Below are 26,995 nucleotides of genomic sequence, written 5' to 3'. Positions count from 1 at the left end.
GCTGGTGTCCCCCCCCACCCAGAGGCCGACCGACACCACCCAGGATCACCCCCCTTTCTTGCAGCTGGACGATACCTTCCCCCCACAAGCCCCCACTAAGAGCCCATCCCCCACATTAACCTGTAATCAATAGGAAGAGAAGAGAACAGAAGATACAAAAAGATACAAAGTATCAGATAGAGACGACAGAGCCAGAGCTGTCAAATAGAGACCGACATCCAGAGCTGTCACATCAAGAGACCGACAGACAACATCCAGAGCTGTCACATAGAGAGACCGACATCCACAGCTGTCACATCGAGAGACCGACATCCAGAGCTGTCACATAGAAACTGACATCCAGAGCTGTCACACAGAGACCGACATCCAGAGCTGTCACATCGAGAGACCGACATCCAGAGCTGTCACATAGAAACTGACATCCAGAGCTGTCACACAGAGACCGACATCCAGAGCTGTCACATCGAGAGACTGACATCCAGAGCTGTCACATAGAAACTGACATCCAGAGCTGTCACACAGAGACCGACATCCAGAGCTGTCACATCGAGAGACCGACATCCAGAGCTGTCACATATAGAGACCGACATCCAGAGCTGTCACATAGAGACCGACATCCAGAGCTGTCACATCGAGAGACCGACATCCAGAGCTGTCACATAGAAACTGACATCCAGAGCTGTCACACAGAGACCGACATCCAGAGCTGTCACATCGAGAGACTGACATCCAGAGCTGTCACATAGAAACTGACATCCAGAGCTGTCACATAGAGAGACCGACATCCAGAGCTGTCACATAGAGACCGACCTCCAGAGCTGTCACATCGAGACCGACCTCCAGAGCTGTCACATCAAGACTGACATCCAGAGCTGTCACATAGAGACCGACATCCAGAGCTGTCACATCAAGACCGACATCCAGAGCTGTCACATCGAGACCGACATCCAGAGCTGTCACATCGAGATCGACATCCAGAGCTGTGACATCGAGAGACCGACAGACAACATCCAGAGCTGTCACATAGAGAGACCGACATCCAGATCTATCACATCGAGAGACTGACATCCAGAGCTGTCACATAGAGACAGACATCCAGAGCTGTCACATAGAGACAGACATCCAGAGCTGTCACATAGAGAGACCGACATCCAGAGCTGTCACATAGACTGACATCCAGAGCTGTCACACAGAGACCGACATCCAGAGCTGTCACATCGAGAGACCGACAGACAACATCCAGAGCTGTCACATAGAGAGTCCGACATCCAGATCTATCACATCGAGAGACTGACATCCAGAGCTGTCACATCGAGAGACCGACATCCAGAGCTGTCACATAGAGACAGACATCCAGAGCTGTCACATAGAGAGACCGACATCCAGAGCGGTCACATAGAGACCGACATCCAGAGCTGTCACATAGAGACCGACATCCAGAGCTGTCACATAGAGACAGACATCCAGAGCTGTCACATAGAGAGACCGACATCCAGAGCTGTCACATAGAGACCGACATCCAGAGCTGTCACATAGAGACCGACATCCAGAGCTGTCACATAGAGAGACCGACAGCCAGAGCTGTCACATAGAGAGACTGACATCCAGAGCTGTCACATAGAGACCGACATCCAGAGCTGTCACATAGAGACAGACATCCAGAGCTGTCACATAGAGAGACCGAAATCCAGAGCTGTCACATAGAGACCGACATCCAGAGCTGTCACATCAAGAGACCGACAGACAACATCCAGAGCTGTCACATAGAGACCGACATCCAGAGCTGTCACGTAGACACACCAACATCCAGAGCAGTCACACAGAGAGACCGACATCCAGAGCTGTCACATAGAGACCGACATCCAGAGCTGTCACATAGAGACCGACATCCAGAGCTGTCACATAGAAACCAACATCCAGAGCTGTCACATAGAGAGACTGACATCCAGAGCTGTCACATAGACAGACCGACATCCAGAGCTGTTACATAGAGAAACCGACATCCAGAGCTGTCACATAGAGAGACTGACATCCAGAGCTGTCACATAGAGACCGACATCCAGAGCTGTCACATAGAGACCGACATCCAGAGCTGTCACATAGAGACCGACATCCAGAGCTGTCACATAGAGACCGACATCCAGAGCTGTCACATAGAAACCGACATCCAGAGCTGTCACATAGAGAGACAGACATCCAGAGCTGTCACATAGACAGACCGACATCCAGAGCTGTCACATAGAGAAACCGACATCCAGAGCTGTCACATCGAGAGACTGACATCCAGAGCTGTCACAGAGACCGACAGACATTCGTAGCTGTCACATCGAGAGACCGACATATAACATCCTGAGCTGTCACATAGAGAGACCGAGATCCAGAGATGTCTCACAGAGACTGAGAGACATCCTGAGCTGTCACACAGAGACACTGACATCTTTTCCAGGGCACATGACCATTTCTGATATTTGTCAGGAGATGCAGCGAGAGACTGATGTCCTGATCACCATTATATATTATGCAATCAGCCCAATACGGAAATGGGACTTCCAAATTGGGTTGTCATGGTAACCCAGTAATGATTTCTATGTGATCAGAGACATATCAAGCTTCCCTCTATCTGCTGCACATCAGTCTTTATAGAATCTGTTGTCCATCAGCCCAGCTACAACGACAAGTCATCATATGGATTTGAGAGACATGGGTAATTATGCATCTGACCAGGAGCACGCACACATCACCGAGCCCAATAACAAAATCCTTCCGGAAGTGTTTTTTTCTGATACACAGCTCCAAATCCTCTACTGTCATTAACACCACTGCGGAAAGTGTATAAATCTGTATATAGTGAGTCCCCCTAGTGACAGCTATATAAATCTGTATGTTGTGAGCTCTGTTGTGATCAGGTGGCCTTGGAGCAGCATGAAAAGACCTTCGCTGGAACAGTGGTAACTTTACTGACCGCAAACCCTGATCCTATCACCGCAACTAGAAGTAGCCGTGGGGTGTGCCTAACCAGACCTAGACACCTCGACACAGCCGGAGAACTAAATATCCCTAAAGATGGAAATAGGAAAACTCTCTTGCCTCAGAGTAGACCCCCAAAGGATAGGTAGCCCCCCCACAAATAATGACTGTGAGTAGGAGAGGAAAAGACACACGCAGACAGAAAACAGGGGTAAGCAAAGGAGGCCACTTCTGCCTAGATAGGAAAGGATAGTACAGGATACTATGCGGTCAGCATAAAACACTACAAAATATCCACAGCAGAAAAATACAAAAACTCCACCACCTAACTAAAGATGTGGAGAGTATATCTGCGACTCCAGCGAATCCAACTAGACTGAGAAAAACATCAGGCACAGTCTAGCAGGAACAAAATAGAAACAAGATCAGCACAGAAAATAAACACACAGCCGTGTGTCTAAAAAATGAAGCAAACACTTATCTTTGCTGAATTGGCAGCAAACAGGAGAGGCCAGACAGAGGACCAACACTTCCAAAGGAACATTGACTACTGGCAAGGACTAATGAGTCCTGCACAGCTAAATACCCCAGTCAGAATTGCAATTAGCAGAAACACCTGAGTAGACTGCTGCTCAGGAATAACTGCATTACCATCAACAACCACCGGAGGGAGCCCAAGAGCAGAATTCACAACAGAGCTCCCCCTAGTGGAGGCTGTATAAATCTGTGTATAGTGAGCTCCCTCCAGTGGTGGCTGTATAAATCTGTATGTAGTGAGTTCCCCCTAGAGGTGGCTGTATAAATCTGTATGTAGTGAGCTCCTCCTAGTGATGGCTGTATAAATCTATTTGTACTGAGCTCCCCCTAGTGGTGACTGTATAAATCTGTGTATAGTGAGTTCCCCCTAGTGGTGGCTGTATAAAACTGTATCTGGTGATCTTCCTCTAGTTGTGACTGTATAAATCTGTATGTGGTGAGTGCCCTTTAGTGGTGGCTGTATAAATCTGTATGTAGTGAGCTCCCCCTAGTGGTGGCTGTATAAATCTGTATGTACTGAGCTCCCCCTAGTGAAGGCTGTATAAATCTGTATATAGTGAGCTCCCCATAGTGGTGACTGTATAAATCTGTATGTAGTGAGCTCCCCCTAGACATCACTGTTTAAATCTGTATATAGTGAGCTCTCCCTAGTGGTGACTGTATAAATCTGTAGCAAGTGAGCTTCCTCTAGTGGTGACTGTATAAATCTGTATGTAGTGAGCTCCCCCTAGTGGTGGCTGTATAATCTGTATGTAGTGAGCTCCCTCTAGTGGTGGCTGTATAAATCTTTATGTAGTGAGCTCCCTCTAGTGGTGGCTGTATAAATCTGTAAGTAGTGAGCTCCCTCTATTGGTGGCTGTATAAATCTGTATGTAGTGAGCTCCCCCTAGTGGTGGCTGTGTAGATCTGTATATAGTAAGCTCTCCCTAGTGGTGACTGTATAAATCTGTATGTAGTGAGCTCCACTTAGTGCTAACAGCATAAATCTGTATGTATTGAGCTCCCTATAGTGTGGACTATATATATGTATTAGGAGCCCATATTGGCTACTAAACCACTACATTTTTTTCTAAAGAGGAGTGCTGTCTTCATCTTTTTTGCTCCTCATTGAGGATTAGACTATGCCTGGAAGGTCTGGCACCCATTTTACACATACTGCTTGATAGTGCTGCTTTTCAATTTATATATATATATATATATATATATATATATATATATATATATATATATATATACACACACACACTGCTCAACACCACATCCTAGATATGACTGAATCTGAATGAAATATTCCGGTTACAAATCTATCATTACATAAATCATAAATCATTACATAATGGAATGCTTTGAGAACAATAAAACATAAAAATGATCGCCATAAATCACAACTAATATCCCACTGAGGTCTGGAGTTGGAATGATGCTCAAAATTAAAGTGGAAAATGAAGTTACAGGCTCATCCAACTTCAGTGGAAATACCTCAAGACAAGTAAATGATGCTCAGTAGTGTGTGTGGCCTCCACGTGGCTGTATGATCTCCCTACAACACCTGGGCATGTGTTGTGAATTCTGTGGCAGAGCTCCCTCCTGTGGTCACAAGTGGTACTTCGGCTGATTCTCTCTGTAAGCTTCCGTTGGTGGAGGGAAGTGGTACTGCGGCTTCTGAGTTTCCTCCCTCAGGTGATCTGGTGAGGTCGTTAGGTGCTGCTCTACTTAACTCCACCTAGTGCTTTGATCCTGGCTTCCTGTCAATGTTCCAGTATTGGACTTGTTTTCCTCCTGGATCGTTCCTGTGGCCTGCTGCTCTGCATAGCTAAGTTTTCCTTGCTATTTTGTTTGCTTTTTTTCTGTCCAGCTTATCTATTTGTTTGCTGGTAAGCTCTGGGACGCAGAGGGTGTACCTCCGTGCCGTTAGTTCGGTACGGAGGGTCTTTTTGCCCCCTTTGCGTGGTTTTTAGGGTTTTGTGTTGACCGCAAAGTTACCTTTCCTATCCTCGCTCTGTTCAGAAAGTCGGGCCTCACTTTGCTAAATCTATTTCATCTCTACGTTTGTCTTTTCATCTTACTCACAGTCATTATATGTGGGGGGCTGCCTTTTCCTTTGGGGTATTTCTCTGAGGCAAGGTAGGCTTATTTTCTATCTTCAGGCTAGTTAGTTTCTCAGGCTGTGCCGAGTTGCATAGGCAGAGTTAGGCGCAATCCACGGCTGCCTCTAGTGTTGTTTGGACAGGATTAGGGATTGCGGTCTGCAGAGTTCCCACGTCTCAGAGCTCGTTCTATGTTTTTGGATTATTGTCAGATCACTGTATGTGCTCTGACCTCTATGTGCACTGTGGTACTGAATTGCCTTTCACAACAGTACAGGAAGCCAAAAGTACTAATGATTCTCAATAGAGGGAAAAAAGAAGTTCTGAGACCATTTTTTTTTCTTTGCACTGTGTTTTGCCTTTTTTTTCCCCTAGACATTTGGGTGGTTCAGTACACAGGTGTAGAAATGGACATTAGAAGTCTGTCTTCATGTGTGGATCAGCTCTCGGCAAGAGTACAAAAGATTGAAGACACTATTGATCAGAAATCTATGTTAGAACCAAGAATTCCTATTCCTGATTTGTTTTTTGGTGATAGAACTAAGTTTCTGAGTTTCAAAAATAATTGTAAACTATTTCTGGCCTTGAAACCTCGCTCCTCTGGTGATCCAGTTCAACAGGTTTTGATCATTATTTCTTTTTTGCGTGGCGACCCTCAGGACTGGGCATTTTCTCTTGCGCCAGGAGATCCTGCATTAAGTAATATCGATGCGTTTTTCCTGGCGCTCGGATTGCTGTACGATGAGCCTAATTCTGTGGATCAGGCAGAAAAAAATTTCCTGGCTCTTTGTCAGGGTCAGGATGAGATAGAGTTATATTGTCAGAAATTTAGAAAGTGGTCCGTGCTCACTCAATGGAATGAATCTGCGCTTGCAGCTATGTTCAGAAAGGGTCTCTCTGAAGCCCTAAAGGATGTCATGGTGGGATTTCCTATGCCTGCTGGTTTGAATGAGTCTATGTCTTTGGCCATTCAGATTGGTCGACGCTTGCGTGAGCGTAAATCTGTGCACCATTTGGCGGTATTACCTGAGCTTAAACCTGAGCCTATGCAGTGCGATAGGACTTTGACCAGAGTTGAACGGCAAGAACACAGACGTCTGAATGGGCTGTGTTTCTACTGTGGTGATTCCACTCATGCTATCTCTGATTGTCCTAAGCGCACTAAGCGGTTCGCTAGGTCTGCCACCATTGGTACAGTACAGTCAAAATTTCTTCTGTCCGTTACCTTGATCTGCTCTTTGTCATCGTATTCTGTCATGGCATTTGTGGATTCAGGCGCTGCCCTGAATTTGATGGACTTGGATTATGCTAGGCGTTGTGGGTTTTTCTTGGAGCCCTTGCAGTGTCCTATTCCATTGAGAGGAATTGATGCTACGCCTTTGGCCAAGAATAAGCCTCAATACTGGACCCAGCTGACCATGTGCATGTCTCCTGCACATCAGGAGGTTATTCGCTTTCTGGTGTTGCATAATCTGCATGATGTGGTCGTGTTGGGGTTGCCATGGCTACAAGTCCATAATCCAGTATTAGATTGGAAATCCATGTCGGTGTCCAGCTGGGGTTGTCAGGGGGTACATGGTGATGTTCCATTTCTGTCAATTTCATCATCCACCCCTTCTGAGGTCCCAGAGTTCTTGTCTGATTACCGGGATTTATTTGATGAGCCCAAATCCGATGCCCTACCTCCGCATAGGGATTGTGATTGTGCTATCAATTTGATTCCTGGTAGTAAATTCCCAAAAGGTCGACTGTTTAATTTATCTGTGCCTGAGCACGCCGCTATGCGGAGTTATGTGAAGGAGTCCCTGGAGAAGGGGCATATTCGCCCGTCATCGTCACCATTAGGAGCAGGGTTCTTTTTTGTAGCCAAGAAGGATGGTTCGCTGAGACCTTGTATAGATTACCGCCTTCTAAATAAGATCACGGTTAAATTTCAGTACCCCTTGCCGTTGTTATCTGATTTGTTTGCTCGGATTAAGGGCGCTAGTTGGTTCACCAAGATAGATCTTCGTGGTGCGTATAATCTTGTGCGAATTAAGCGAGGCGATGAATGGAAAACTGCATTTAATACGCCCGAGGGTCATTTTGAGTATCTAGTAATGCCATTCGGACTTGCCAATGCTCCATCAGTGTTTCAGTCCTTTATGCATGACATCTTCCGAGAGTACCTGGATAAATTCCTGATTGTGTACTTGGATGACATTTTGATCTTCTCGGATGATTGGGAGTCTCATGTGAAGCAGGTCAGAACGGTTTTTCAGGTCCTGCGTGCTAATTCTTTGTTTGTGAAGGGATCAAAGTGTCTCTTTGGTGTGCAGAAGGTTTCATTTTTGGGGTTCATCTTTTCCCCTTCTACTATCGAGATGGATCCTGTTAAGGTCCAAGCCATCCATGATTGGACTCAGCCGACATCTCTGAAAAGTCTGCAAAAGTTCCTGGGCTTTGCTAATTTTTATCGTCGCTTCATCTGCAATTTTTCTAGTATTGCTAAACGATTGACCGATTTGACCAAGAAGGGTGCTGATGTGGTCAATTGGTCTTCTGCTGCTGTGGAAGCTTTTCAAGAGTTGAAGCGTCGTTTTTCTTCTGCCCCTGTGTTGTGTCAACCAGATGTTTCGCTTCCGTTCCAGGTCGAGGTTGATGCTTCTGAGATTGGAGCAGGGGCTGTTTTGTCGCAGAGAGGTTCTGATTGCTCAGTGATGAAACCGTGCGCCTTCTTTTCCAGGAAGTTTTCGCCTGCTGAGCGAAATTATGATGTGGGCAACCGAGAGTTGCTGGCCATGAAGTGGGCATTCGAGGAGTGGCGTCATTGGCTTGAAGGAGCTAAGCATCGCGTGGTGGTCTTGACTGATCATAAGAACTTGACTTATCTCGAGTCCGCCAAGCGGTTGAATCCTAGACAAGCTCGTTGGTCGTTGTTTTTTGCCCGTTTTGACTTTGTGATTTCGTACCTTCCGGGCTCTAAAAATGTGAAGGCGGATGCTCTGTCTACGAGTTTTGTGCCCGACTCTCCGGGTGTATCTGAGCCGGCGGGTATCCTCAAAGAGGGAGTAATTGTGTCTGCCATCTCCCCTGATTTGCGGCGAGTGCTGCAAAAATTTCAGGCTAATAAACCTGATCGTTGTCCAGCGGAGAAACTGTTTGTCCCTGATAGGTGGACGAATAAAGTTATCTCTGAGGTTCATTGTTCGGTCTTGGCTGGTCATCCTGGAATCTTTGGTACCAGAGAGTTAGTGGCTAGATCCTTTTGGTGGCCATCTCTGTCGCGGGATGTGCGTACTTTTGTGCAGTCCTGTGGGATTTGTGCTCGGGCTAAGCCCTGCTGTTCTCGTGCCAGTGGGTTGCTTTTGCCCTTGCCAGTACCGAAGAGGCCTTGGACACATATCTCTATGGATTTTATTTCAGATCTTCCCGTTTCTCAAAAGATGTCAGTCATTTGGGTGGTCTGTGATCGCTTTTCTAAGATGGTCCATTTGGTACCCTTGTCTAAATTGCCTTCCTCCTCTGATTTGGTGCCATTGTTCTTCCAGCATGTGGTTCGTTTACATGGCATTCCAGAGAATATCGTTTCTGACAGAGGTTCCCAGTTTGTTTCGAGGTTTTGGCGAGCCTTTTGTGGTAGGATGGGCATTGACTTGTCTTTTTCCTCGGCTTTCCATCCTCAGACTAATGGCCAGACCGAACGAACCAATCAGACCTTGGAAACATATCTGAGATGTTTTGTTTCTGCTGATCAGGATGACTGGGTGTCCTTTTTGCCTTTGGCTGAGTTCGCCCTTAATAATCGGGCTAGCTCGGCTACCTTGGTTTCGCCATTTTTCTGCAACTCTGGGTTCCATCCTCGTTTCTCGTCAGGACAGGTTGAGTCTTCGGACTGTCCTGGTGTGGATACTGTGGTGGACAGGTTGCAGCAGATTTGGACTCAGGTAGTGGACAATTTGACCTTGTCCCAGGAGAAGGCTCAACGTTTTGCTAATCGCAGACGCTGTGTGGGTCCCCGACTCTGTGTTTTGGGGATCTGGTTTGGTTATCTTCTCGTCATATTCCTATGAAGGTTTCCTCTCCTAAGTTTAAACCTCGTTTCATTGGTCCGTATAGGATTTCTGAGGTTCTTAATCCTGTGTCTTTTCGTCTGACCCTTCCAGATTCTTTTTCTATACATAACGTATTCCATAGGTCATTGTTGCGGAGATACGTGGCACCTATGGTTCCTTCTGTTGACCCTCCTGCCCCGGTTTTGGTGGAGGGGGAGTTGGAGTATATTGTGGAGAAGACTTTGGATTCTCGTGTTTCAAGACGGAAACTCCAGTATCTGGTTAAGTGGAAGGGTTATGCTCAGGAAGATAATTCCTGGGTCTTTGCCTCTGATGTCCATGCTCCCGATCTTGTTCGTGCCTTTCATGTGGCTCATCCTGGTCGGCCTGGGGGCTCTGGTGAGGGTTCGGTGACCCCTCCTCAAGGGGGGGGTACTGTTGTGAATTCTGTGGCAGAGCTCCCTCCTGTGGTCACAAGTGGTACTTCGGCTGATTCTCTCTGTAAGCTTCCGTTGGTGGAGGGAAGTGGTACTGCGGCTTCTGAGTTTCCTCCCTCAGGTGATGTGGTGAGGTCGTTAGGTGCTGCTCTACTTAACTCCACCTAGTGCTTTGATCCTGGCTTCCTGTCAATGTTCCAGTATTGGACTTGTTTTCCTCCTGGATCGTTCCTGTGGCCTGCTGCTCTGCATAGCTAAGTTTTCCTTGCTATTTTGTTTGCTTTTTTTCTGTCCAGCTTATCTATTTGTTTGCTGGTAAGCTCTGGGACGCAGAGGGTGTACCTCCGTGCCATTAGTTCGGTACGGAGGGTCTTTTTGCCCCCTTTGCGTGGTTTTTAGGGTTTTGTGTTGACCGCAAAGTTACCTTTCCTATCCTCGCTCTGTTCAGAAAGTCGGGCCTCACTTTGCTAAATCTATTTCATCTCTACGTTTGTCTTTTCATCTTACTCACAGTCATTATATGTGGGGGTCTGCCTTTTCCTTTGGGGTATTTCTCTGAGGCAAGGTAGGCTTATTTTCTATCTTCAGGCTAGCTAGTTTCTCAGGCTGTGCCGAGTTGCATAGGTAGCGTTAGGCGCAATCCACGGCTGCCTCTAGTGTTGTTGGATAGGATTAGGGATTGCGGTCAACAGAGTTCCCACGTCTCAGAGCTCGTTCTATGTTTTTGGATTATTGTCAGATCACTGTATGTGCTCTGACCTCTATGTTCACTGTGGTACTGAGTTGCCTAATCACAACAGGCATGCTCCTGATAAGGCGGCAGATGGTCTCCTGAGGGATCTCCTCCCAGACCTGGACTAAAGCATCAGACAGCTCCTGGACAGTCTGTGGTGCAGCGTGACGTTGGTGGATGGAGCGAGACATGATGTCCCAGATGTGCTCAATCGGATTCAGGTCTGGGGATCGGGCAGGCCAGTCCATAGCTTCAATGCCTTCATCTTGCAGGGACTGCTTACACACTCCAGCCACATGAGGTCTGGCATTGTCATGCATTAGGAGGAACCCAGGGCCAACGTCACCAGCATATGGACTCACAAGGGGTCTGAGGATCTCCTCTCAGTACCTAATGGCAGTCAGGCTACCTCTGGTGAGGACATGGAGGGCTGTGCGGCCCTCCAAAGAAATGCCACCGCACACCATTACTGACCCACTGCCAAACTGGTCATGCTCGAGGATGTTGCAGGCAGCAGATCTCTCTCCACGGCGTCTCCAGACTCTGTCACGTCTGTCACATGTGCTCAGTGTGAACCTGCTTTCATCTGTGAAGAGCACAGGGTGCCAGTGGCGAATTTGCCAATCCAGGTGTTCTGTGGCAAATGCCAAGCGTCCTGTACGGTGTTGGGCTGTGAGCACAACCCCCATCTGTGGATGTCGGGCACTCAGACCATCCTCATGGAGTCGGTTTCTAACCGTTTGTGCAGACACATGCACATTTGTTTCCTGCTAGAGGTCATTTTGCAGGTCTCTGGCAGTGCTCCTCCTGTTCCTCCTTGCACAAAGGCGGAGGTAGCGGTCCTGCTGCTGGGTTGTTGCCCTCCTACAGCCCCCTCCATATCTCCTGGTGTACTGGCCTGTCTCCTGGTAGCACCTCCAGCCTCTGAACACTACGCTGACAGACCCAGCAAACCTTCTTGCCACAGCTCACATTGATGTGCCATCCTGGATGAGTTGAAGTACCTGAGCAACTTCTGTGGGTTTTACACACCGCCTCATGCTACTGTACCTCTAGGGGTGAGAGCAATGGCAAAATGCAAAAGTGACCAAAACAACAGCCCAAAAGGATGAGAACAGAGAAATGGTCTGTGGTCACCCCCTGCAGAACCACTCCTTTTATAGGGGTTGTCTTGGTAATTGCCGATCATTTCTACCTGTTGTCTGTTCCATTTGCACAACAGCAGGAGAAATTGTTTTTTACTAATTTATACTAATTCTTTCTATTCAATCCCTTCTGAGATTGTTGAGAATAAATGCTCTGCACAGACACAATCAGAGCTGCAGTGTAAAGCATGGAGACACAAAGCAATAGAATGAGGCAGACAGTGGCTATCAGACTATATCAGACTCCAAAGGACAATGCAGCTGAGTTGGAGTCATTGATCCTAGCGACGTCCTAATAGCCAAGAGTGAAGAAAATGAGCAGCATGGGACCCGTCTTCCTCACCTGTCCGGTGCCCGTCTGCACAATCTTCACACCCGTCTCAGTTTGCAGGTCGGACTTCAGAGCCACTGAAAGATGAAGAAATGGAAATATTTATTTTTATATTTCCTGTAAATATTTACAATGAGAAAAGATACGTTTTGAAACAATATATCAACGCAAATTCCACTGCGGTTTTGTGCCTTCTTTCTATGCTGAGTATGTCATGCAAAAAGCTACAGGGGTGCAAATGCTGCAGATGCACAGAGCGCCTGTAACCTAAGGGGGCGCTAAAGGTCTCTCCGCTACATATCAGCAGACAGTATTATGAATAGCGAGGGATAAAGTTAAAGGGGTTGTTCAGTGTTTCTCCTTTCTGCACCATGAAGCATGTCAGCTGCTTAGCAGGTATTGTGCACGTATCTTATTATTAGGACTAGTGCTAATTATTACTATAATTATTAGGGCACCTCTTAACTCCCTATCAGAGATTCCCCCTTAAAGAGAAACTGTCATAAATATATATATATATATATATATATATATATATATATATATATATATATATATATATTCATTGAAAAAGACAAGTCCTTTTTAAGTCTCTGGCCGCTGCACTTACACTATTGCATCGTAACAAACTGCAGCTGTGATTTTCAACCTCTGAATGTAAAGAAGAAATCCCACAATCATTCTCCTTTTGTCAAAATCCTAGGGATGCCCAAATAATGCCAGGACGGCACAGTCACATGCAGTATAGTAGGAAGAACAGGAAACCGCGCATGGGCAGCACAAAGCGAACCAGCGCTAGGAGAAAAGGGAACCTCAACTGCACATGCTCGACCGCCGGGAGAGGACTACGGGAGGACATGTCCAAGAGCAATAAATAATTAATAGCGATTTGCCATGGGCTATTTTGGGGGACATGAGCAAATTCATACTCATCCCTCAAAATTATTTAAGACTTTACATAACACAAACTGAGCCATCAAAGATATTTTCTGACTACCCCTTTAATCCTTTGTACACACGGCCATATTTCATTTCTTTTACTTTCATCTTAAACTCCCAGTTGTAGTTTTAAATGACACTATTCAATTATTCGTATGGGATATTTTTTTGCTTTTTTTTGTACTATATTTTATACAGTACAGACCAAAAGTTTGGACACACCTTCTCATTTAAAGATTGTTCTGTATTTTCATGACTATGAAAATTGTACATTCACACTGAAGGCATCAAAACTATGAAGTAACACATGTGGAATTATATACTTAACCAGTACATACTGACAGCTGATTGGTCTGTCATATAACTTCATGTTGACTCATGAGTAACAGTAAATGTGAAACAACTGAAATTATGTCTTATATTCTAGGTTCTTCAAAGTAGCCACCTTTTGCTTTGATGACTGCTTTGCACACTCTTGGCATTCTCTTGATGAGCTTCAAGAGGTAGTCACCGGGAATGGTTTTCACTTCACAGGTGTGCCCTGTCAGGTTTAATAAGTGGGATTTCTTGCCTTATAAATGGGGTTGGGACCATCAGTTGTGTTGAGCAGAAGTCTGGTGGATACACAGCTGATAGTCCTACTGAATAGACTGTTAGAATTTGTATTATGGCAAGAAAAAAGCAGCTAAGTAAAGAAAAACGAGTGGCCATCATTACTTTAAGAAATGAAGGTCAGTCAGTCCGAAAAATTGGGCAAACTCTGAAAGTGTCCCCAAGTGCAGTGGCAAAAACCATCAAGCGCTACAAAGAAACTGGCTCACATGAGGACTGCCCCAGGAAAGGAAGACCAAGAGTCACCTCTGCTTCTGAGGATAATTTTATCCGAGTCACCAGCCTCAGAAATCGCAGGTTAACAGCAGCTCAGATTAGAGACCAGGTCAATGCCACACAGAGTTCTAGCAGCAGACACATCTCTACAACAACTGTTAAGATGAGACTTTGTGCAGCAGGCCTTCATGGTAAAATAGCTGCTAGGAAACCACTGCTAAGGACAGGCAACAAGCAGAAGAGACTTGTTTGGGCTAAAGAACACAAGGAATGGACATTAGACCAGTGGAAATCTGTGCTTTGGTCTGATGAGTCCAAATTTGAGATCTTTGGTTCCAACCACCGTGTCTTTGTGCGACGCAGAAAAGGTGAATGGATGGACTCTACATGCCTGGTTCCCACCGTGAAGCATGGAGGAGGAGGTGTGATGGTGTGGGGGGGCTTTGCTGGTGACAATGGGGATTTATTCACAATTGAAGGCATACTGAACCAGCATGTCTACCACAGCATCTTGCAGCGGCATGCTATTCCATCCGGTTTGCGTTTAGTTGGACCATCATTTATTTTTCAACAGGACAGTGACCCCAAACACACCTCCAGGCTGTGTAAGGGCTATTTGACCAAGAAGGAGAGTGATGGGGTGCTACGCCTGATGACCTGGCCTCCACACTCACCAGACATGAACCCAATCTAAATGGTTTGGGGTGAGCTGGACCGCAGAGTGAAGGCAAAAGGGCCAACAAGTGCTAAGCATCTCTGGGAAGTCCTTCAAGATTGTTGGAAGACCATTCCCGGTGACTACCTCTTGAAGCTCATCAAGAGAATGCCAAGAGTGTGCAAAGCAGTCATCAAAGCAAAAGGTGGCTACTTTGAAGAACCCAGAATATAAGACATATTTGCAGTTGTTTCACACTTTTTTGTTAAGTATATAAATTCCACATGTGTTAATTCATAGTTTTGATGCCTTCAGTGTGAATGTACAATTTTCATAGTCATGAAAATACAGAAAAATCTTTAAATGAGGTGTGTCCAAACTTTTGGTCTGTACTGTATATAATTTTTATTTTTAAATATTTGTAACAGTTTCTACGTTTTATTAGTTCACTGGCAGTTCACATGATTTAGATTACATGTCCTTTAAGAGGACAACTTTGACATTAGCAAGTTCATTAATGAGATGATATTGATATAATCACAGATCTCATTACTAGGCCAGTAACAAGCACCGCCTGAGCTGTCAGCGCTGTAGTGACACCATGTGGTTAGACGCGGTACTGGATCCTCTTAACTACACCCTTTCAAATACAAAACTGCAGCAATTTTTTTTCCCAGATAACCTTAAATGTCAATTCTGCTTATTATTATTATTATCATATTTTTTACTTAAATTACATTGGAAAAAAAATAAGAATCTACTCACTTGCTTGGTTGGTGATATCTGATAGTGTCAAGTTTTGGCGATTTTTTCGGATCCGGAATGTCACAGCCGATCCAGCAATACTGTAGAGAAACCAGAGGAGTTTCAGTGCTGATTCATCAAAAATGAATCGCATACAAAATACCAGGACTATTACATATTATTAATAAAGGGTAAAATAAAGATGCAGCAGACCTCAACATGTTTGAGTTTTTACTATTTTTTGGTGCACGACGAGTTAATAAAACTCCATAGGTTTACATGCAGCTCTAAAGAAAACCATAAAATAATCACTGACATTAGTTGTGTCAAAGAACAAATTGAGCACAGCTGTATCATCAAGGATTATGTAGTAATGATGGCAATCAGCTCTTATCCTAGAAAGCGCATGGGTAAGGGCTTTATTGCAGTCCTGTCTTCCTTTTCCTGCTCCACACTATTTTTGTTCAGCAAAATGCTTGTTTTTGTCTGCTACCTATCAAATAATAGAGAATCTGTCTGGTACTGACCACACGGACAAAGTAGTGACAAAATGTCTTGTCCTGAGTGTTAAAGACACCAAGAACCTGATATAGGCATTATATGCCTCTACAATCATTATTTAGTTGTATTGCACTGTAAGGCACCGTAATGGGTGCCACGTGAGGCCCTGTTATTTGTTGGCTTGATATGATAGTTATGCACTTTTGAAAATATATGCTACAGTAGTTTCCAGTACATACTGACAGCTGATTGGTCTGTCATATAAATTCATGTTGACTCATGAGTAACAGTAAATGTGATTGATGAAAATAGCTCAACTGAACTGGTCCCTAAATTGTAAAACATTTGATTCAAAAGGGCTGTCGAGCATTTAAAAAAAAAAAAAACAGTATATCCATATACAGTATATCCAAGCATATTCTTTATGATACCGCTGACATCAGTGATTGGATGCAGTTCTCACGTGCATGTACAGTAAAATAAACAAAGACTGGTGAAGACAACCAAAGAAGTGGTGCAGAGACTAGTTGTGTGAACTAGTAAGTATAGTTGTGTTTCTGTTTTGACTGAATCTACCCATGAGAATATATTGTAATATAAAATTAACTGTATCTCATAAAATAATATCTGATGTTCTTTATAAGATCTACATAACCACGATATGGAGCTGCATACATAATCTTCAATATTATCTGCATAACATTTTTCGGCTGATCATCAACCTTAGACAGAATAATGAGTCAGATAAGAGCATTATTTTGATTAAACACATGTTAGAACTCATCAAATAGGGAACCGCCATGGAGCTTAGTATCACCCCTACTTTAGGTTCCTTTGGTTCTTACCACAGTCTTTCTTCTAAACCTATGTACAATTATATTACATGGACATTAATATTAATCACAACAGCTTTAAAGAGGTTGGCCACTTTATTTTGTTAGTGCAGATTTCCTCACAAAGTGGACAGAACTTCTGTCTATAAAATGACTGCTAGTGGAGGAGCATGCGACTTGACCTCCTCCAGTAGAAAAGCAGCTTTTCCATATAAGGCATTTTACAATTCAAGGAGGTTACTGGACTTTTCTGGTTACATGCTCCTCCATTAGAAGCCATTTTAAGGACATTATTTCTAGGCAGTTTGTGAGGAAAGCTGCATATCAAGAGAAAGTGGATAATCCCTTTAACATTTTGATTGCTAATCATTTACCTTAGACAAAATAGTTAAATTAGAGCATTATTATGATAGCAAAACCTTCTAAGAATTTAGCAGATTTGGAACCGCCATGGGGCTGAACTTCACCTCTACTTATAAACAATAGATTCCTTATAATCCTTTCTAAATATACTTTTCTCTATACCTGCATATTTCCTTTCATACTACATGGATGAGACAATTCATTAATGAAATGTACCTATTCACATTACTTAGAAATCTGTTTTCTGGAACTTCATAAAAATAAGGAAATCCTCCAGGCTAGAAGTGCACTGTTCACATTTATCTACTGTGATCTCTGTTTCCAATTCTTTTATGACTAAACTGGTCATCAATATGGGATACTAAATCATGGATGACTACTCTCTTGTTGAGACAAAACACCAATCGGTGTAGGTGTGAATTTTGGGAAAATTGTTTCTGAAACCTCTGCAGGAATAGGGAATTATGTACACAAAACAAGCAGCAGTACTGCTATGAGGACAGAGTGCATTACATGCCCCCACTTCGGGTATTACATCTTCATCACTTATGTAGCTGTGACTCTCTTCCAATTATATCTAGTTTAGTTGTCCTAAAGCTGCATAATTGTTTGTGGTGCCTCTGAAAAGGACCTACATCAGTTTTGTGCACTAAATCGTAAAGCAGGTGCAACTTCCAGTGACCATCTCACTACATGAAGCTACCAGTGATGAGCGAACGTGCTTGGATAAGGTGTTATCTGAGCATGCTCGGGTGCTGAGTGTTTTCAGCGTGCTCGAATAACATGTTTGAGTCCCCACGTCTGCATGTCTCGCGGCTGTTCGACAGCCGCAACACATGTAGGGATTGCCTGTTTGGTAGTCGATCCCTGCATGTGTTGCGGCTGTATTTTCGAGCACACTGAAGTCACTCAGTTGGCACACAAGCATGCTCAGATAACACCTGATCTGAGCACATTCGTTCATCACTAGTAGCTACATAACATCAAATAGTAGCCATTCAGACAGGAAGACCGCTAAGCTAAACTCAAGCACTGCAGGTCCGAAATACCAAGAGTAACAAGTTGGTCCGAAATACTGATTGTACTGCGTGTATACAGTTACTGCGGTGAAGTTTGGGCTCTTGGGGTTTGATACGAGGAAGGAATGCGCAGCCATGCTCCTAGATTGGGTTATTAATAGAATTTTATCACTTAAAGGACATGCCCACTTTTGCATGTTAATAGAAAATAGCAATTGAAGCAACTTTACAATTAGTTTTAATTAAAATGTTCTTGTTACTTACCTTGTCCAGTTCCAGTCATGGGTCCCGTCGAGCTTCAATGACCCCTACTGATGGCCGTATCCAGCTGGTCGCCAACCGGAGACTTTCTCCTCTGTTTTTGACTCCTCTCGCTGTGGCCATGCTCCCTTGGGCTGTGGATATCTTCCCCTAGTTGGATAGTGCATCAGGCGGCTAAGGCAACCAGTGCCCGAGTATGACTTAGAGCCTGACTTTTTTTTTTAGGGTCTTACTGCCTTGCTGGTTGACTGCAGTTCATAACCTGTCCTGGCGCTTGTCTTCCGTGCGAACTCCAGATTGACCTTGATTCTAAACTCGGCCTCGTTTTTTGGATATTGTTTTTGTTTCGCCTTGCAGATTATTCATATGATACCTGTTGTTCCGCACTCTTGCTATACTCCCATCTTCTCTCCTATCTGCTTTCCTGGGAATTCTGGGGTTCTTCCTGCAGTAAACTCCTTCCTTGTAAGAGTTAAGACTGAAGAACTCGGGGATCCTTTAAACTTTATGCCCCAGTCTAGCCATTAGAGAATCCACATCTATAGTAAGGAAGTTTTGCCCACGCCCCCTCTCTAGAAATATGTGTATTAATGTGATGTGTAGTATGCTTAGTAATGTGTGTTGATAGTGGTAGAGTTGTGTTTTGCCCAGCACTAAGTGGTTGCTAGGGACAGTCAGGGTTAATGGTTGGGACTAGCCCAGAGTGGGAGTGGCCAAGGTGAAGGGACAGAGGAGATAGGGGCTAGCGTACAGCCGAGGCAGACCTATGGTCTGACCAGCAAGCAGAGAGGCATGAGCAGGGTGTCCCTGAAGTGAGAGGAGACCGAGGCGATAGATGGTAAGATCCAGAGTAGAGAAGATGAACAGTGATAGATGGATTGAGTGATTTACCAGAGACGGGATCTGGGGCAGGAGACCTAGCGGGATGGTCCCGAGTTCACAAGCCAGAGAGGTAACAGGACGCATCAGAGAAGATAACGTGAGACGGAGTGAGTGCCCGGGTGATAGTGCCAAGGCGTTGGCAAGCAGAGAAGCTAAGTAATGGCCATAGTGGCATAAATAGCTCTGCTAAGGGGAAAAGGATGCGGAGCCGCGAGTTGGTGTACAGGACTGTAGTGCCGTTATTGGGGGCTAGGGAGGCTTCCGCAGTACTGTGCCGGGTTATGGGGAAGGCAGGGGAACTAATCGAGGAAGAACTGAGTGAGTTCAGGAAGGAGAGAATGAATGTGGATAAAGATGTCCTATGTGTTAAGAGAAACATCCATGAAGATTTCACCTGACACCCTACGCTCTACGTTGTTGTTGGTGGTCTCCCTCATTGAACTTGACAACATCTGGTCTTGGCCAACCAAAGTCACCGGCATCATGCAGCCTGCAAGGGTGTAGCGCCCCCGTAGACAAAGTCCACGCAACCAGCTAGAACCCCCAGTTTCATGTAGTGTACCTCGCTCACGACTACCGCCTGCGCCACGTTAAAAGTATTTAACCGTAAAAAGAATTCTACCGTTTTGTGTACACGGCTCATTTGCAGATCTATGTGTTTCCATGGTTACAGACTACAAACCTTGTGTAGTCTGACCTTGCAGTCCCAAGTTACTCTCCTTTCTTGTTTTACCATCTGTGGGTTATTAACAAGAGGGGACAGACGAGACAGCTGCAACACTCGACTGCCGGATCAGACTACGCCCAGGGTTTGTTTGTAGTCTGTAACCATGGAGATGCATGGGAGCTGCATACGCAAAACAATAATAGATTTTTTAATCAAGACTATTTGCAAACTTGCTTCATTTTTGATGAACTGTAGCAATAAAAAAAAAAGCAAAAGTAAACACGCCCAATATAGTCATATCAAATGCATCCAGAGATGAGCAAATCTATGAAAATTCGTTTCGCCACACTTTAAAGGGGATTCCCATAATGAAGATTATCGATCCATAGAATAGGGGAGAAATGTCTGATGGGTGGGACCCCAACCTATCAAGAGATCGGGGGACCGCCGAGAATCCCACAGTAGTGCACGTGCGTGACCATCGCACCATTCCCACAGGATAATCAGACTCCCATTCTTGTCATTAGTCGGGTGTCCCATTGGGTCGCATCTGCACCATTAAAACTTTCATTATGGCGAAACCCCTTTGATACTAGCTCCCTTTTATTGCCCTGTTGTATTATATGGTGAGATGGATCATTCTTCCTCACCTGATGTTGATGAAGCTGGAAGTGGACATGTGGACACGTCGGGCCAGGATATCCAAGAGGCGAAAACCATTAAACAGGCTCAGAGGCCTACGGAGAAAGGCAGAGGGGTGGAGGTGAGCCCACGGCTGTCGCCCTTCCCACCCCCATAGATGTTAATGGAGGCGAATGTCCTCACTGCATGCATCTGTCCTATTACTTTAGGTTTAGAACCATTTGCAACGTTTGCTATTATCTTACAGACTGCGGGTTCGCGTCCTGTATAAGTGTTGCCTTTTGTATCACTAAAGGGGTTGCCTGGTTGGAAAACCCATTTTTTAATAGACTCATTCAGAGTTAAAAAAAATAGGAGAGTCCCTTATTCCGTATCATCCACCTTGTGGAGGACTCAGCAAAGTTTATTTCAATGGGAACGTTGTAATACTTCACTTCCCCTGCGGGAGCGCTGTGGGAACATTAAAACAGTAATTGTGAATTCCATTAAAGGTTTAAAGAGAACGCTGGGAGAGTTCCAGAAAACGGAAAATTAGAAATGGAAAAGTATCCGATTTTGCATTAGCAGAGGTTTTCCTTGAGGGTCCTTCCTAGATCTAGAGGTAGTAATTCATTGTATATTGTATTACTACCCCCGAAGAGCTGGAGCAGAACAAAGAAGTTTTACCCTGAATTAAACTGCAGGTCTTGTTTCATAAATTCTTTTTTTTTTTTTATTATTATTTCTCTTTTTTTTTTACTATGTGGTATGCAGTTGATGAATTTTATGTAAAATAAAAAATGCTCTTTATTTTTGTCTCCAACCTTTTTTTTGCGATTTTGTAGCACAAAGCAGTATATTCCGCTACAAGGCTGCAAAATTTGTAGTTAAATAGTTAAAAAAATTCAAATATACATAAAATAATTACGGTGGCAGAAAACATCTAGAAAACATAAACCCTGTGCACAATGACAAACATAAAAAACCAGGTGAAAAGTAGACATAAAAAAGGCACAGTTTAAAGAAATAACGTGCAAATAAAAAACAAGTGACAGACACCAAAAACTAGACAAAAATAGGTGCAAATTTCAATAATGAATTGGATTTATTGTGTCTATTTATAGTAATTTCTGCGGGGAGAGCAATATATATGTCAAAAAGGCAAAATCTTAGTACAAAGATAATATGAAGGTATTGATTTCCCCTCTAGGGTCTTCATCCCTGGAGGACTCAGCCCAGCTATGCATTACATGGTCTGACATATATTTTTATTGGGGAAATGTAATACTACAATTGGCCTGTAGTGGCCGCTCTATCTTTCTCTAATGACATGAGGATTGGTGATCGATCGATCAAGGATCATCTGTTAGTGTTTGGTATGTGACCGGTCTCATCGTGCGGTATTACTATTAGAAGTGGACGTACAAATGAAATCATTCCTAGTATGGCGGATTGTTGTAACGGAATAAACATCTTACTGTCACAACACATAAATATTTATCAGCTAAACTGGAATCGTAGTGACCCTGAATGTATATATATATATATATATATATATATATATATATATATATATATATATATATATATATATACACATACATAAGTATAATGTATCTCACTTAAAGTGGGGTAATCCGATATACAACCTAGGGCACACGACACCATAAATATCAGACCCGTGGTGCAATATTCCACCAATCCTTTATTTTTGGATGCTAATCATTACCCCCGCTCATCCTCCCCGTGTTCCCGGGCTTAGTTAGTGCACTCATTGACGCTGCTCGGGAATAATTGCATAAAATTACAGCAATTACACTTATTGACTCTCATCATCTGCCTCTGCTGTGCCTGGCAGCTCACAACATGGACAATATGAACCACTTGTTCAAGGCTGGGATGAGGTGAAAGTGACGATCTGAGGGCATAAACTATCCCCCCATCATCCATTAAGATGTCAAACAGATTCCTCCCACTTTCATGGGTTCACCAAAAAAAAAAGCAAATGAGGGAATGCATCAATGCAAATTGCTACAGTGACATTTCGGGGACAAAAAAAGAACCCTAAGCCACAAACTGACCAGCCATAGGTGAGAGCTTTTTAAAAAAAATAAATCTGTATGTAGTGAGCTCCCCCTAGTGGTGACTGTGTAAATCTGTATGTAGTGAGTTCCCCCTAATATAAATCTGTATGTAGTGAGCTCCTCCTAGTGGTGGCTGTATAAATCTGTATGTAGTGATCTCCCCCTAGTGGTGACTGTATAATCTGTATGTAGTGATCTCCCCCTAGTGGTGACTGTATAATCTGTAGGTAGTGAGCTCCCCCTAGTGGTGGCTGTATAAATCTGTTTGCAGTGAGCTACTCCTAGTGGTGGCTGTATAAATCTGTATGTAGTGAGCTCCCCCTAGTGGTGACTGTATAATCTGTATGTAGTGAGCTCCCCCTAGTGGTGACTGTGTAAATCTGTATGTAGTGAGTTCCCCCTAATATAAATCTGTATGTAGTGAGCTCCTCCTAGTGGTGGCTGTATAAATCTGTATGTAGTGATCTCCCCCTAGTGGTGACTGTATAATCTGTATGTAGTGATCTCCCCCTAGTGGTGACTGTATAATCTGTAGGTAGTGAGCTCCCCCTAGTGGTGGCTGTATAAATCTGTTTGCAGTGAGCTACTCCTAGTGGTGGCTGTATAAATCTGTATGTAGTGAGCTCCCCCTAGTGGTGACTGTATAATCTGTATGTAGTGAGCTCCCCCTAGTGGTGGCTGTATAAATCTGTTTGCAGTGAGCTACTCCTAGTGGTGACTGTATAAATCTGTATGTAGTGAGCTCCCTCTAGTGGTGGCTGTAGAAATCTGTATGTAGTTAGCTCCTTCTAGTGGTGGCTGTAGAAATCTGTATGTAGTGAGCTCCATCCAGTGGTGGCTGTATAAATCTGTATGTAGTGAGCTCCCTCTAGTGGTGGCTGTATAATCTGTATATAGTGAGCTCCCCCTAGTGGTGGCTGTATAAATCTGTATGTAGTGAGCTCCCTCTAGTGGTGACTGTAGAAATCTGTATGCAGTGAGCTCCCTCTAGTGGTGGCTGTATAAATCTGTATGTAGTGAGCTCCCTCTAGTGGTGGCTGTATAAATCTGTATGTAGTGAGCTCCCTCTAGTGGTGGCTGTATAAATCTGTATGTAGTGGGTTCCCTCTAGTGGTGGCTGTATAAATCTGTATGTAGTGAGCTCCCTCTAGTGGTGGCTGTATAAATCTGTATGTAGTGGGTTCCCTCTAGTGGTGGCTGTATAAATCTGTATGTAGTGAGCTCCCCCTAGTGGTGGCTGTATAAATCTGTATGTAGTGAGCTCCCCCTAGTGGTGGCTGTATAAATCTGTATGTAGTGAGCTCCCTCTAGTGGTGGCTGTATAAATCTGTATGTAGTGGGTTCCCTCTAGTGGTGGCTGTATAATCTGTATGTAGTGAGCTCCCTCTAGTGGTGGCTGTATAATCTGTATGTAGTGAGCTCCCTCTAGTGGTGGCTGTATAAATCTGTATGCAGTGATCTCCCTCTAGTGGTGGCTGTGTAAATCTGTATGTAGTGAGCTCCCTCTAGTGGTGGCTGTATAAATCTATATATAGTGATCTCTGCTGAGTTGTGGGCTATGGGCTACCTAGTGCCGAAATGGTCAGTGTACCCAAGTGGGCAAAAAAAAAAGCCAAATAGGAAACATTTTTTAGATGCAAGGAATCTATTGAATATTTTTAATTCAGATGAACTTGATCTCTGTCTTTTTGAGGCCTAGTGAGCATCTCCTTCTTCATCGCCCCTTTCCCTTCCCCCAGCCTCGATGCTGAGTGACATCACAGGAACTTACTTCTCATCGGTGAGGATGTATCCATAGTCTTCAGTGGCTACTTGCGGTTTCAGTTCCGAATGATCTAGGATCCCTGCAATTTCCTGGTAACTTTTCTTCTCGAGGGTCCCCATCTTTGACCCCTGATTGATGGCAGCCAGCAGATGAGCTTGTTGTTCTCCCATTGTTTGAGCATCAGGTGCCAGATGGGTGGTGATAGAGGCGGGGGTGGCGCTCATGACATTGTCCCCATCTCGCTCAGCATTAAGTGCCGCGGGGGCCGGAGAGGTGTCCCTCTGGATAATGTCTGGAGGGGGGTAAGGGGGCTGAGACCCTGAAGAATGCTGCATCTCGCCTTCCGAGATCTGAAAGTAACACAACCGTTTCTTAGAAACAAATGTATCATGGTTCCTTGCTGCATTCTGTCATATTAAAAAGGATGTCACCCAACTTTCCGAGGCTCCGGAAGAGCAGATCTGTCTAGTAAATGTAAAGATAACCCTATGCCTATGATACTTTCGGGGTGATATCTCTGCAGGAGTTGTATTGGCAGAAATCGGGGTTCGCAGGACCAGAAGAAAGTTAACTTTATGGCTCAGAAACGTCCGCAGTAGAAAATCTGCAGCTAAATCTGCTGTGTCCAAAACGGCACAAACCCAACTGTTTGGTTAAGTTTTTGTGAAAATTGCAACATTATTAGAAATAACTGTATAATGCATAATACAGCTCCCGGGTCCCTGCAAAGGCTCCTATATACCAGGTGTGATTTAGGGCATATTCACACTGATATTTTTTTTTTTATATATTTTTAGGATCAGATTTTACTCCAAAGTCCACATCAAAAACTTCTCGAATTCTCTTCCTATTGATTTCAATGTTCATTCAGTTATTTTCAGAGGAGGCTTTAAAAACCACCCAGCTAAAAAAAGGAAGATCCACACCAGACTTTACCCTGAAGTCAAAGGGATTTTTTTTACAAGGATTCTAAAGTGGATCCGCTCCAAAATCCATGAAATAAAAAACACGTCAAATACTCATCCTAATAGTTTCAGTGTGAAATCGAGATCGCTGTTCATACAATGACTTTTTCGCAAGTTTTCTTGCAGCGATGTTTAAAAAAAAATATAGATGTCAGTTGTTTGATGCAGATTCCTCATGGAACCCACTGGAAATGTTACGATTATCAAGTGGAAAGGTTGCAAAAAAAAAGCGTGGCAAAAAAAGTTTCAAAACCCGTGTCAGAAAACTCTTCAAAAGCTGCATCAGAACAGGCAAGCTTATAAAAAAAACTACCTTTATTATATATGTCCGCCTCAAAAAAAAACTCTACGAGATGAAATCCAAAAAGCTGAGAAAAAAAAAAAATGGAAAACTGGGAGGAAAAATCCTCATGATTTCTATCAATGGATTTCTCTTGTAAGCCACCTTGGATTTTTGCACCTGTAAAAGCTGCTTGTGAACATTCCCTTATAATCCTGGTGTCTTGTGACGTTTGGGCACCCCTGCACCCAGGCTCGGACCGGCCCATGGGGTAACAGGGGAATCCCCCGGTGGGCCCCCCAACCCAACTATACGGGCTTTTTTGGCATAATTCAATTGATTCACTCTGTCCATAAAAAAGTAGCATCTCATCATTCATTAACCAAACTACCCAGTTTATAATCATATAGAGATATAGGTAAATTTGTGAGCGAGGGTAGTCTAATATAATTATATTATAATACTGTTACTGATGGGCCCTTGTCACCCCAGTCCGACACTGCCTGCACCCCTTATTGCTATAAATGATCCCATGATAAACCTGCACTCACGCGTTTCGGCGGGCTTCTGTCTCCACTTCTTGCTCCTGCAAAAAACAATGACATAATATTAATTTCTAAGAAAAAAGTTGTCACCCACTTTGTGTAACTTTTGGATAAGCATCATGGTCATCGTCTGCCGCTTCTCTGACCGTGCCGGTGTCAGTCTTTACTGCACTGCTGCCATTCTATTCATGACTGACGAGATCTCACCCTGGTTCTGCGGAGCGTCAGTCTGGAGCATTTGTAGAAGGACGGAGAGCTGCTCCTGCTGAGCGTCACTGAGCTGCTTCAGGTCGACGCCGTATTTCTCCAGCACGCCGGCCAAGCTCTGCACGTCTAACAATCCGCCCATCTCTGGCGCTGACTGAGCCTCCGCCGCATTCTGAATCCCAATCGAACCTGTGACACAGAAGATGGATCACTTAAGATCTGGTCCCAGCCACCGCCATGAGTAATGGATTGTGCACGGAGTAATGTAGGCGCGGTCCCACCGTCGGCTGATAACCACAGGGGGGCTACTGTATCTTCCCGGACCCTTCACCTCATGTGTCGGATTACTCACTGGATGATAAGACGGATCCAAGGTTAGATGGGGGAACCAAGGAGGTTGGCCTCATGGACACCATCACGTTATGGATCTGTATGTGGAGATCTGTAATCTACGTGCATGCGGTTTCTGTGCTGGGGCCATGAGGCTGCACGCTCCGTGTGGAGGCAGATTCACCCCCATAGTGTGTACACACAGCGGATTGTCCATCTGGAGATTAAATGTGCC

The 26,995-nt window shown here is 44.3% G+C and overlaps 1 protein-coding gene across 2 annotated transcripts in view; it reads right to left on the bottom strand.

The window, feature by feature from the left end:
• Positions 1-26,995, bottom strand: part of PTPRN (protein tyrosine phosphatase receptor type N) — a 79,481-nt gene that overhangs the window by 26,320 nt on the left and 26,166 nt on the right. The window contains exons 7-12 of one of the 2 annotated variants that reach the window (XM_069732789.1): positions 26,431-26,619; positions 26,230-26,264; positions 24,440-24,783; positions 20,614-20,700; positions 15,459-15,538; positions 12,284-12,348 (exon numbers count right to left, since the gene is read on the bottom strand). In XM_069732789.1, coding sequence (XP_069588890.1) covers positions 12,284-12,348; positions 15,459-15,538; positions 20,614-20,700; positions 24,440-24,783; positions 26,230-26,264; positions 26,431-26,619 — 800 coding nt within the window. The remainder of the gene's footprint in view (positions 1-12,283; positions 12,349-15,458; positions 15,539-20,613; positions 20,701-24,439; positions 24,784-26,229; positions 26,265-26,430; positions 26,620-26,995) is intronic. The other variant, XM_069732788.1, reaches the window with a different exon arrangement.

Source organism: Ranitomeya imitator, chromosome 7 (assembly GCF_032444005.1).
Source record: "Ranitomeya imitator isolate aRanImi1 chromosome 7, aRanImi1.pri, whole genome shotgun sequence".
Lineage (NCBI taxonomy): Eukaryota > Metazoa > Chordata > Amphibia > Anura > Dendrobatidae > Ranitomeya > Ranitomeya imitator.
This window is presented reverse-complemented; position numbering and strand designations above follow the sequence as displayed.